This window comes from Trachurus japonicus, chromosome 18, assembly GCF_045865225.1.
Source record: "Trachurus japonicus isolate A0001 chromosome 18, Traja_1.0".
Taxonomy (NCBI): Eukaryota; Metazoa; Chordata; class Actinopteri; order Carangiformes; family Carangidae; genus Trachurus; species Trachurus japonicus.
In genome coordinates, this window is record NC_140924.1 from 23,121,625 (window position 1) to 23,135,498 (window position 13,874).

A 13,874-nucleotide genomic window follows, 5' to 3' on the forward strand; every position below is an offset into this window, starting at 1 on the left:
TGCTTTTATGACTGTTGGGCCACAGGGCCGGGTAAAGCAAGAGCCAGCTAACTCTGTCTGCTCCTGAACACACACACACACACATCTATAGCACATGTATGAACAATAATATCCACACATTTTTCTTTTCAGCAGTGAGACGGTCGTAACTTTACTGTAAATGTGGGCATGAAGGACTGAGTGTTTGTTTCACGCAGTTTTACCTGAGCCAATCGAAATACAACAGTGTGTATTCAGTTTCAGAGTTAAAGTGATACACCGTGTCTTGCGTCACTCCCGAGTCCATGACAAGCAGATAGACACCATCCTTTCGACTGTGCGTGCAGTAACAAGGGAGATAGAGCCCGTATCGCCCGTAATTAGCTTAGCTTTAACGCTGGAAGTGCATCGGTAGAGTTAGCCTGCCTCCTACCCGAGCCGAAAACAGCAGTCAGAAGCTGATTTCATTTTAGCTCTTAACTCTGTAAATATATCACTTTATCAACATTTCAAACATTTTTAGGCGAGAAAGTAGCCGTTTAGGTCAGCAGTGTGTCATTAATTTGTCTAAATACCAGCTGTTTACAATTTTGTTCGGACAAATTCGGCGCTACTCAAGCTAGCTGTTGTGACCAACGCACTTCCGGTTACTTTTACAAAATAAAACACCCGTTGCCCTTTACATACAGAAAACCATGACGATAGAATTTGTGCTTTTACTTTGAAATAGGAAGCTAACCTTCCCTCGATGTAGCTAGCTTGAACCAAAATAAACCGTCTTTGCTTGAACCCTCCATTTTGAACGATCTCGTCCCGTTACCGGCATTTGACCGCTCAAGATGCCTCACCGGAGAGTTTTGTCAACTCTGAGACGAAGATCGGCCCGCCGGTTTCTGTTTAGAGTTGCTTAAGAGTTTCTCTGATGACTTTAGGTGGAGGCAGGCTAACACTTCCTATACACTTCCAGCGTTTGAGCTAAGCTAATTAGGCTACGGGCAATACGGGCTCTCCCTCGTTACTGCACGCACAGTCGAAAGGATGGTGTCTATCTGCTTGTCATGGACTCGGGAGTGAGGCAAGACACGAAAAAAAAATGTAGGCGTATCACTTTAAGGTGATGAAATGTACATTGTAAAACAATAATTTCTTGTCCTACATTCTTGATCCTTTCAGCTTTAGTCAGACTAAAAAAATGCTGCAAAATTTGGATGTGTAGAGTGAAATGTCAGTGAAAAAATTATAGGTCGAATTTCCACATTAAAATGCATTACATCACAACTAGTATCTAGTTTTAAGTCACTACACTTTTTTACAAATTGGTGATTTTCAGCTTTTGGCTATATGTTCAAAAGAAGAAGGATTTTAGTCATTAGATGTCTGGATCTGAAATCGTCTGGGGAAACATGCTGCGTAAATGTTAGATAGCTCAGCTCCCAGCCGCTGGAGACGTCCTGTCCTGTGTGAACTGAAGAGTGTCGGTGAATCACTGATGTTTAAGGTCAAAGTGCTTTATTAGTTTTATTGGTTTTAATGCTCTGCTCTGTTTGGCATGGAGAGGAGGAGGACACCTCTATGGATCATTCCGCTGCTGGTAAAAAAAAGCTGATATAATTTTGAGGAATGTTGTGTTTATAGCAGTGGCATCAGGAAATGGTCAAAAAAGAAAACCATTAACAATAATAGCTGCCGGGGAAAACATACAGTATACATCATTGTAGCTAAATGTGGAACTGTCTGTTTGGTAGCCTACTGTATGGCATCTCATGAACCAGATATAATTGACAGCAGACTGTTTTGGTCCAGCGGCTGTCTGTACCAACCACTGATTAAATGGTCAATTTTATAGGATCTTGTAACATATTAGATAAAAAGGAAACATTGACCTGTCGTTTGCCAAATAGAGAGGCCACATGCATCTATACTACACTACAGTTAGTCAGTGTCATATCTTATTGGTTACTGAGATGTTCTTGTTTTCTCCATCATCAGCATTTGTGCCTGCCCCCATCAGATATTTGTCAAGTTATAAGCTATAACCTCCTTTCAGCATGTCTAAATGGTTAAAGAGTTTCACATGATCAGACATAATGATAGTAACTCATTTGTAAGATTAGTAAGTAAAAATGATTGACTTCATCTTGCCAAATAATGACCTTGCATCAATACATGAAATCCATGTTATCAACTGTATAGATAACATATTCATAAACATTTATAAATGCTGAATAAAGGAGTGCAGCTGATGCTACTCCGCTCTATTGTATCACCTTCGGAAAAAGAAGTTTAAATCTCTTACAGCATTACCCTGAGACACTCTACACATTGAGCTGACGTCTGAAAGGCCTTTTTGATCAATAATGAGAAAATAAAGTTGAACTGACCAGAAGATTCTGTCCTTGGTCACTCGTTCCTGAAGCAAAGTCCACTTGCGTCCCAGGTCTGTGGAAGCAAAGAGCTGTATAGAGGAGAGAAAGAACAAGACCAGGTCAACACCTCTATCTCTCTACAGTTGGTCTTGGATAATGACCATCAGCAGGCTCCTCAAATGTTGGCTTCCTTTTCATTATTAATTAATTTCTGATTTATTTTTGATAGACAATGTTGCTTAAATGGGTGACAAATATAGTATTTAGCCTTGTTATTGAGGCTTTATTATAAGGATGAAAGTTAGATGTAAAGCTGCTGATATGATGTCAATATGACACCAGCAGGTCTTTTCTCTGGCGACACGGCCTGTGTGTTCCCAGATATAGTACATTCTAATACATTCTAATACATTCTAAATCCTAACCACATTCCTATAAGTAGATTTACCTTCTACAATGGAGGATAAAATGACTCTATTGGACAAAAAAAGCAAGATTTTAAAACTGAGCTCAATGAATTCTTAATAAGAGCGGTTTGTACAGTATAAGAATGTGTGCTTAGGACTTAGGAGCAGAGTGTATCTGTACCAGTGTGTATGTGTGTGTGTGTTGTGTTTAAGCTTGTATGGCAGTAATTGCTGCCAAAATGAAAGTCTATTGATTGCCCTGCACAAGGTATATCTGAAAAGCTGGGAAAAGACTTTACCACACAAACTTCTTCTATCATACAGAAACAAAACATAACTTTATGAAACTGTGGAAGCGCTCATGAATATAAATGAACATGGATATTCAGGAGAGAGAGGTAGATACGTTAGTAGCTCATTCCCCAACATCACTGATGCTCTACCCTACGGGCACTACCTAGTGTCTCCATATATGTTCATAACAACCTGTCTTGCTCAGAGCCATTACAAACTATGACTCATCATTTGTGAACAAATTCATTCCTGAAGCATTTCTGTGGAAAAACGATGAAGGAAAACCGAGTCTGACCTTGATAGAAATCTGTCCCTGTGCTGATGAACCCTTTTAATTCACACGGACTGCTAAACGTCCTCCATCATCCTCTGGCTAAATGATTTTTTTTTGTTCTGTTTGAATGGATTCTTCCATCTGCAGTCCACCCATATGGAGCAGATTAAAACCTAATTGAATCTCTTGTTTAATTATGTGTAAATTATTGAAGTTGAGGAGGGGCTGGCTCAAACTTATGAATTGTGGGACCTGGTGTCCGACCTCTAAATCTCCTGCTCCAGTTCCATGAAGACAGTGAACTTTTCAGTTAGAATGAGTGTGTAAGGATCTGTAAGAAACAAGCAGTTTCTATGCATATATTAAACATTACGTTATTTTTTTTTTATAACAAACAAAATGTCTCTATAGTGGGAATCAAACAAATTCATTATAATAATTTAATGCAATTGATCGTATTGATCTTTATTTCATTGTAATGAAGCATGAATCTTTTCATTGTTTTTTTTTTCAATTGACTAATGGTAATGTACACTGTCCTGTTTCAATAAACTAAATGAAAAAAAAAAAGTAAATTTTTGTTGCCGTGTGCTTGGAGTCACTGAATGCACAATATAGAAACTGGTGCCACAGTTTTAGATCATATATAACATGACTGACTCTTCGTGGTTGAATTCAACTTTTGGAAGTGGCTGGTTTACTACTTGTTCTGGAACAGTAGAGCCTGTATGCTGCAAAACAAATAAACATTGTACTTAACATTGCTTGATCACTACTTTTGGGTCATTATCACAGGTTATGGTCTTAATGTGCCTGGAAATAAATTGTGAGCAGTTCAACTCACTCACTCCTTCTTTTATCTGTTATTGTTTCATTTAATGTATTTGTAGAGGCTTGAAGTCCACACATATTTTATACAATATTAACCATTTGTATGACAAATATAAAGTATACTGACTACGCTAGCCACTCTTTCATGCAGATCTGCTGAACTCTGAATCTGGTCCCAGTGAGTGATCTGTGAGTCTGCGTCAGGCTGAGGCTCAAACATGTGGCTTCTCTGATGAGTCTCTGATCTTGCCCCTGGAGCACCTGAAGCAAGCAAATCCTGATCCATCAGGAATCAAGAGTAGATGAGCTAGACTCAATTTTTAATTCTGATATATGTTGAACAAAATATCAATCAGTTTTATATATATATTCTTATTAATCTTACTCACATATTAGCCACATGTATGTCAAAGAGAAATGTGAAATGATCACCTAACCTGTTTATTTGTAGACAATCTTTAGACTAAACCCTGACTTGATGTATTGTAGTTGTGTTCAGTTTTCTGCTGCAGTGTGGAAACATTTAGGTTTACTGTTTTAGTCTGACCTCCAGATAATTTGGTTAGAATTGTCTGGATGAACTGTTTTGTTTCACTTGCATGAGAATGTTTCCCTCCCAGCTGTACTGTTGTTTTGTTAATCACACATCCAGTTTTCTCTGAGGTTTGTTTTCTTTTACTTTTCGAGAAAATTGAAATTAAATGCATCGCTGCAGTGCCTGCAGAGAAATCTTGGTGGTTCAATGTCAGTGCCACCTTTTGTTCCCTCTTTTTTGTGGTGTTTGTGCAACGCTGTGATACTCACCCTGCCCTCCTTGCAGTAGGCCAGGAGCTTGTCTTCCTCCTTGGGGTGAAAGATGATGGTGTCTGGGGTGAAGGCTATGGGCTGTCGCTGGAAGGAGGACCCTTCATCTGTGCTGATGAACAGCATCTGATCCCGTTCATTTATGGACGAACCCACCAGCACCACCTGGGAAACAGACAAAAAAAAAGAAAAAAAAGAGGGGTCAGTGGTGAATAGGGTTGCAAAATTCTGGGAATTTGGAAACTTTCCATGGGAATTAACGGGAATATGTGGGAACTAACGGGAATATATGGGAATATATGGGAATAAACGGGAACAAATTCAAAATTTACAAAATTGAAGGTTGGCCCTTAACAGGGAACTTGGGGGGGAGGGTTCATGTTTTTGTTGTTCAGTAAGAATTGATTGTTCATAGAAGAATTAAAACTTGATAAAGTTCTACTCACAAATAAATCTGTTGAAATGTCATGTTTTTAAATTGCATTATTTTGCAAGGATGTCTGCTTATGACAAAACAAAATATTTACATTTATGTTTGGATATGATACAGTTTGTTTAAATGACCCGCAATTTCCAGTTAATTCCCATAAATTCACAAAAATTCCCATAAATTCTCCAAAATTCCCATAAATTCCCATAATTCCCATGGAAAGTTTCCAATTTGGAATATTTCCGAAATTCCCCATCTTAACTTCCCATGGAAAGTTTCTGGAAATTTACCGGAAATTCACTGAAAACTTTCCGCCCCTTTGCAACCCTAGAGGTGAAACATTAGAACATTGTGGCGTATTCACTTGTAAGTCTCTTAGAGTACATGCATAACCGCTCTCATCTGCACCTGTCCATCTACAGTGCATTCTTGCAAACCTGTTATATAGCCTATTATTATATTACTTTGTTATAAATGAAAAACTGAAACATCACATTGACTGATGCGTGAACTGAGGTGCCCCTTTTTCTCTTGATCGGACTTGAGGGAAAGCTGAACAGAGCAAAGTACAAGGCTCTCCTTCATAAAAACATTGACCAGCTGCTTCAATTAAGTATTGAGTAATGGATCCGAATACATACTATATCAGTGTGATTTTTCCTTTCCTGAAATTCTGTTTTCACTTTTCATTATGGGATATTGATTGTGGACTCATGAGGAGGAAATAAATTCAAATGATTTTAGCATAAGGCTGCCATGTAATGAAGTGAAGCTTTCTTAATGCTCCTGGATGCACTCAGTGCTACAGTCGTTCCCATATTTCTATTGGAAAACTGAGTAATATAAATGCATTCACGGCCACACACATGCTTATTCAAGGCCATTTTACAGGCCGTAAGGACTTTCAGTGAACTTTATATGCTGCTTGGGCCATAGCAACACTGTATTGATTATCTATTCAGAGTTATATAGCTCATAAAGTTAAAGAATTAAAGACCTGGCCCACCAGAACCTGCCAACCCACCAATCACAGTTATATCCTCGAAACTCAGGCCCACAGGGCTGATCGATAGGACTAATGAACCAGTCACATTCATTAGGAGTTCATGATAGGTGAGCTATTGAATTAGTTTTTCTAGATGCTGCTGTTTACAGCTGCTCTGTATAGAAAGTATTTCATAGTACAGGAATCTTCTCTACTGTTTCTTATGTTAACCAGGTAATGAAATCACTCACTGATGGTGGTGATTTTTCTAAACCCCTGGTTCAATCAGTTGCCAAGGTTTTATATTAACAGATACAAAGCAGTGTATAAAGAAAAGTGTTGTTTGTAATGGTACTTTACAGCATGATTGTAGATGTATATTATGGGCAGTGGACACATAGTAATTAGGATTCCTTTCCTTTTGATAATAACAACATCACTCAGACTCTCTGAACCACAATTGTTTTGTTGTAAGAGTACTTCATCTACAGTGTTGCACTCAGGTTGGAAATGTCACGTTACTAAACTGGACTCCACAGCTGGAGATCTGAGCAGATGCTTGGGGCCCAAATCCAATAACCAAACAGCCCAAAAGCATGATGCATTCTGTACAGTAACTACAGGCAAAACATGAACATAAACCTTTCATCCGCAGTTTAAGACATTCCACACACATTATGTATCTTCTGCCCTATCTTAATCAAAGCAATAACAAAAGATAGTTTTGGGGTTATATCATGAAATGGCAAGGGATCATGGGAATAGTTGTTTAGCGTTTGGTTTGGATTCATTCAGTGTCAGTGGTTCAGGGAATCAAACAGAAGCTGTATGGAGGACAGAGGTGTCAGGGAAGAGTTTGTTCTGCTCATTTTTCTAATAACTTATTAACCAGATGTTCAGCAGGTTTTTACCAGCAGCTGAATGATCCACTGAGGGTCCTCCATCTGGAGCTGAACTAACTTTTACTCAGTTTATTTCTACAGTATAATAACTTCAGGTCCAGACAAGCTAAATTTCTTCATTTCATTAAAATATAGAGTTGAAAAATGCTGTGTAATGAAATGTGAAAAGATGCATGAGGCTTTAAAGATCAAGATTTTAGATAAAAGTCAATGTTGAGCTTCTGTCAAACAAACACAACACTGACACGAGATCATAGAGGATATGACATCGTTGACCGACTGACGAGAAGCGTTACCATGCTTCAGATCACAGATCTTTCTGCTTTGAGAATTAATTTGGGATAATGGAAGAATTCAACAACAGCATACAGAAGACAGGTCTAGTAGTTTTAACACTAGACATGATAGGTTTATGTACTTTTAAGGGGCACACCCTGAATGTATACGGCTGCAACATCCAGAGTGGTAAACGGCACACGTTTGGTATCTTGCAACACTTTGCCATGACAGCTATAACCCCCCCCCTTCAACACTACATAAATACACTATACCAGTGTTTTCCAACCTTGGGGTCGGGACCCTAAATGGGGTCGCCTGGAATTCAAATGGGGTCGCCTGAAATGTCTAGGCCTAATTGATAAAAAATATTTCTGATTAAGAAAACTGTTTTTAAACTAATCATTATTCTTTTTAAAATTATGATAAAAAACACCACACACAATCTGAAACAACTATATTTGATACCTCCACTTTCTCGAATATAAATCGAGTTCACCAAATCGGGGTCGCCAAAAATTTGTGATGTCAAAATGGGGTCATGAGCCAAAAAAGGTTGGGAACCACTGCACTATACAGTGCAAGAGAAAGAGAACCCCCCCTCATGGTGTGACTCTTACTCACAGAAGCTTGACCCTCTGAAGCTGTAGCTCAGTCGTTTCATTCCATTAGATAGATAAAGTGAATTTGTGGGCACAAGCTCCATGCACACACAGATCACACTCATGACAACAATTCCGCTGCATGTGTAGAAGCCTCATGTCTTGTCAGCAGCGCTGTTTGAGAGCTGGCTCTGTGTTTGTGTTTAACTCTTGCATGTTCTGAATACAGGTCCCTGAGCAGCAAAGGCCTGGTGTTTGTTTGGCTGATAGAAGAGGGACAACAATGATGGAGGGCATATTGCTTTCATGGACACACTTTCATTATATATATATACTGGGAATGTGGACTAAGCATTTGCACATTGGGAGATGCCCAGAGTGTTTTGCTATTGAAAGCCAAGCAGCTCCACTGGAGAGCTCACGGTTCAGTGCCTTGCTCAAGGGCACCTTTAGAGGTTTCACTCTGTTTTCTCCAGTGGTTTTCGGGATTTAAAAACACACTCCAGTCACAATCTGGCAAGTCTCTCCTCTGAACTGCCTCACATAATGAGTAATGATAAAAATTAAAATGTCCCTGTTGCTTGGCAATGGAGAATTTATTTACATGATGTCTCTTTGTCCACTGCAGAATAAAACCCAATTCTGAAGCACATTTCACTGTGGTTTTTCTTCACGGCCCTGTGGGACAGGCCCATTAATCAGGTCGGCCTGCCTCCTGCCAGCATGTCTCTTTTTAAAGGACATCACTCAGTCTAACCTAGTGGAGCTCTGACAGCTGGACATCTCACACACACACACACAACGCCTAGACACACACACACAGACACACACACCACGTCACTGACGGAAAACGTACAGTGAGACCACCAGTTGTCTCATTCATGAGCCATGAACATGTGTGTGTTTGAACCTTTAAAAATACACACTGTTGTCCTTCTGGGTCAAATTGACCCAATCTGTTCCCTTCCTCCATCTTTCCTCCTTTCCTTCTTTCCACAATCCCTTTTCCCTTCCTTATTTCCCTTCTTCCTTCCTTCCTTGAACGAATCTGTTCCCTCCAGCCATCTTTCTTTCCTTCCTTTTTCCCTTCCTTCTTTCCACAATCCTTTTTTCCCTCCTTCCCTCCTTCCCTTCATCTTTACTTCTTCCTTCCTGTTTGACCAAATTGACCCAATCTCTTCCCCTCCCTCTTTCTATCTTTCTTTCCTTTTTCCCGTCCTTCTTTCTTCCCATCTTTCCCTTTGTCCTTCCTTCCTTCCTTACTTACTTATTTCTCTTCATCCTTCCTTTCCTTGACCCAGGAGGACAACAGGAGGGTTAAGTATGATGTAAAACCATGAATAGCTTTATTAATATGATTAAATGGAGACCCAGTGACCCAGCATGATGACTAAAAATAAACTTCAAAAATAAATAAATAAATCCATTAGGTTGCAGGGTGGGGGGCTGCTGGATTAGGGTTCGGAAGTGGGGATTTGGGAAAAACAGCAACAGCATTTCAACAACAACAACAAAAATGCCTGAAACAGAAGTTTGCATGCCAGAAATGATCAAATAAATATTTCTAACCTTTTTAACATTTTGCAATCTTTCAAATTTACAAGTAAAGTTCATGGGGTTCCAAATAAAGATGCACCGACTCACTTCTGGCATCAGTTTCCTGATGCAGTGACATGACTTGCCAACAAGTGGCACTGTTGTCAAACAGTAAGCATGGCTTCAAGTTCAAAGTGAAGCTGAGACTGAGCTTGGGTCTCACAGATAAGAATGTGAGTTTTTGAGGAAGAACCAGAGATGAGGAAGAGTGGGGGGGCTGGGCAGAGAGAAACTACAATTCCCTCCCTGTAGCAGCAGTTATGGTCGTTCACAATCAAAGGACTTTGATACATTCTCCCTCGTAATGATTTCCTCCTCCAAGTAATAACTCAAGCTTCGGAAAGCACAGTGCTGCTATTGTGCGCTGCAGATAAAAGCATGGCTCCAAACTTCCTGTGTCTGCTCGGGGTTGTGACACATTCATGGGACTTATAGAAAACAAAACGTGGCTCCTTTTAATCTGCAAAAAGGCTTAAACGGCAGTGTGGCTTTCCAGAGTGCTACAGGAAATCTGTGCAACATTTGATAATCTTTCCATCACAGTTGGCCTGACAAAGGCAGCTGCCGAAGACACACAAGTCCTGCTGTTTTGATAAACATCAGAAGCTATCATCCTTATAATCTATTATAAAACAACGCAATCTTCTTAGTATCTTAGAAGAGCCTGTGGAGGAGGAGCGGCTGCTGGAGCATGATGGTGGTCTACAGGCCAGGGGAGGATGAGAATACTTGTATAGGCCTACATATATATATATATCTCTGTTGCATGTCACAGGTTGAAATAGGTGGAGGGTTAGATGGTGCTGATGACGTGGGTGATGAAAGCTTTCCAGGTCTTTAGAATGGAGAAAGCTTGTACATGATACAGACATGCACAAGAGTATAGCAGCATGTCAAACACACCTGAAGACCTACATGCCATTAAAAAGGCTTTTAAAGGGGCACTTAACAGATGAAGCTCAGATTACCTGCTATTTACTGATACTAATGCATTGATGTCATCATGGATATCTTGAATCAGGTTTCATGGCTTCTTGTTAAAACTTTTTTTAACATGAAATCAACATTTCAAACTGGAGTAAGGGTGTTTGAATGAAGCGTAGGCTGAACTGTTGAAAGATGCCGCTGAGCTGCACGAGACAGTGTTTAAAAAAAAAACACATTGAAGTGGATCAAATTTAAAAGATGAGTCCTGTTTACAAAGTTAAAGGGACAACGAGGAGTTTCTATTCGGTTATAAAAAAGTCTCACGTTAATGTGGATGAATCTCCGCTACCCACACTTGTTAATGGGCCCATTTTCGATAAATATATCGTTCTGTCTCTATTGTTATTTTGTTATTATTAGTGGTGGCGGAAATGCTGGTCGAGCCGACCAGCGTTTCCTTCATGGCAAGTCATGAGAATAACGCCGCCGAATCGCCGTTTATGGTCGGAACTACGCCGGTATGTGATCGTCTTCCAACCTCTGACTTTAATTATTGATGAATGAAAACATGAGTCTGTCTTGCGCCGGTCAAAGAATTTTACGGTGCGCGCGGAGGCTCATAAATGTAGTGTGAAAACGCTTCGCTTTTCCAAAACTCCTTGTTGTCCCTTTAATGTTGAGATCTGTTGAAAATAACATCACTGAAAAAGAAAAACTGGACAAACAATAGTGTACTCGGCTAGTGACTGTGGTTGTACTGGACTTTTCACAGTGCATTGGGTGATTTCGGGCACAATCATTGGCTCACAAACAGCCCATAATGTATAAAGTATAACATACTATTCTTAAATTGTAATAAATCTGAATAAGCATTTACGATTGACATGTTGGATTAGATGCAGAAACACAAAGCCTGGCTAACACCAGACCTCATGTAGATTGAGATTCAGTCTGGGAACCACCCATTCATTTTTTCGTGAGAGTCAGTGTAACAGCCTCTCAGGCCTCTAACCTACAGAAATATATTTTTGTCAAGTTATTTTATCAAGTACAGACCATAATCTTCCTGAGGTAGACAGGTCTCACTTTATAAGACAGAGGATCCAGTTTGACTTAGATTGTACGTGTTATATAAAATCCACAGAGATGCTCCGTTACAGAGATATATAAAGACAGATAATCATAGAACTTATTCAGTGAGAAGGAGAAAAGTGGGCCCAGCCTATTCGTACATATTTATAGCTTCACTTTAGGGTTGTTCGGTATACCGGTACTAGAGTGGTACCGGGGTACTGACGCATTTAAAACGGTACCATACTGCGCTTAGATGGGACCGGTACTTTCATTTTGCGCCGCCGGCAGCGGTGACGTCGCCGCGTGAAGTCGCCGCATTGTAATTTGAGCCGAGCGAGCGAGTGAGCGAGTCACAAAAGAAGCAAGGTGCTTTTTTTTTATTACCGTTACAGCGCCACTTGTCCATGTGCCTGTGTTTGTGTGTGTCTGTGTGTGTGTGCGCGCCGCGCGCGAGAGAGACGGGCCGCCACAGACTCGTTAAAGGTGTACAGAAATGGCCGTTTGTCCCGTTTGTCGCGCCGAGTTGTCACGAGCTGCAACACGAGTTTACCCGAGTAAGGAAAATGAATTTGATTGGTCGTTATCGAGCGGGCGGGATATTCAAAGTTTGGGGCGAGCCCGAGCTCCGTGTGTGTGTGCGTGTCTCAGACGTTTGAATGACGGATTACGGATCCAATATCAGTGGCTAGTGAATCGTGTACAGGCTGACGTATAATCCGTGCGCCTGCATTATCCAATACGAAAAAAAAAACTACACTAAAATACACACTTTCATCACGGATTTACTCAAAAATAGAATTTTGCACAAAGTTTGGCCTACATCGTCTGATAGATGAGTTATTACACTAATTTTATGACCCAGAGTGGGCTCAAATTCAATTTTCTTTTCTGTACACCTTTAATTAATGCAAACAGCTGGTTGATAAGTTCGTTTTTACCGCGGATCACCACTGGCATGCTCTCTGTGTCTCTCTCTCTCTCTCTCTCTCTCTCCCTCTCTCTGTGAGTGAGTGAGTGAACAGCGCTACGCGGAGATGAATTAACGGAGCGATATTGCGTTGATGGGGGGGGGGGGGGGGGGGGGCTTGGTCTTGATTCTGTGGCGCTGCATATGGGAAACAATAGGTGTGTGTTTGTGTAAAATGAACGGTTGTGTTTCATTCTATAAACTACTGAGAACAATTTCTCCCAAAAATTACAACTGGTCAAAATAACAAAAAATGATGCAGTGTTTTCAGACCTCAAATAACGCAGTTGATAATCATTTTTAAACAGACCACTAATGATTTAATTTAGGAAGAGTTCAGTACTGATGCATATGTTATAGTTCTAAGATTTTCTATTAAAATAAAGTCAATAATGACATTTTTTGTGTTCTCTTTTTATTTGGAAAAGTACCGAAAAGTATCGAAAAGTATCGAAAAACATGTTGGTACCGATACCGGTACCAAAATGTTGGTATCGTGACAACACTACTTCACTTATATAATTGTAATCTCTAAAAGGTGACAATATTACCTTGCTGTTGGGGCGCCTCGGGGGCTCACCTGGTAGAGTACCCATCACGTACATGATTGTTTTTGTTGTGCTGGGTTGTGAAGTTATAGTTAGATAAAGTTCAGAAGAAAAGTTATTCAAAGTTTATAGAAATTAAGTTATTGCAGCTTTTTAAATTTATTTTATCATTGTCAGCGTTCTTACAATACTTGATTTGTCCTTATCTTTGTAGCTCATCGGTCTGTCAAGCATTATGGAAAATGCTAATAAAGTTTGAATGACTGACAAGGGAGATGTCCATGTGTTCTTTGATTATAAAGCAGGTCTATAGTTTCTATATTAACACGGTAAATGTGTTTTTACAGATCAGTGCATGGTCTGTATTCTGTATAAGAACTGAGCCTTAAAGCCATGAATTGTCTTGTCGCAACAAAGAGGATGCTGCTCTGCCATGCCCCATATCATCTAGCCTGCAGGATTTTTATCAGTATTTTTTTAAAATCAATTACTAAATATTTCGGGCGAACCCCATTTGAATTCCAGGCGACCCCACGTGGGGTCCCGACCCCAAGGTTGAAGAACACCGCTTTAAACATACTCCAACACTGACATGACAGGAGACATAGAGGA

The 13,874-nt window shown here is 40.0% G+C and overlaps 1 protein-coding gene across 12 annotated transcripts in view; it reads right to left on the reverse strand.

The window, feature by feature from the left end:
* sorcs2 (sortilin-related VPS10 domain containing receptor 2) overlaps positions 1-13,874 on the reverse strand; it is a 311,391-nt gene that overhangs the window by 44,314 nt on the left and 253,203 nt on the right. For all 12 annotated transcript variants that reach the window (XM_085758983.1, XM_085758988.1, XM_085758984.1 and 9 more), the window contains exons 4-5: positions 4,956-5,120; positions 2,361-2,434 (exon numbers count right to left, since the gene is read on the reverse strand). In XM_085758983.1, the coding sequence (XP_085615109.1) occupies positions 2,361-2,434; positions 4,956-5,120 (239 nt within the window). The remainder of the gene's footprint in view (positions 1-2,360; positions 2,435-4,955; positions 5,121-13,874) is intronic.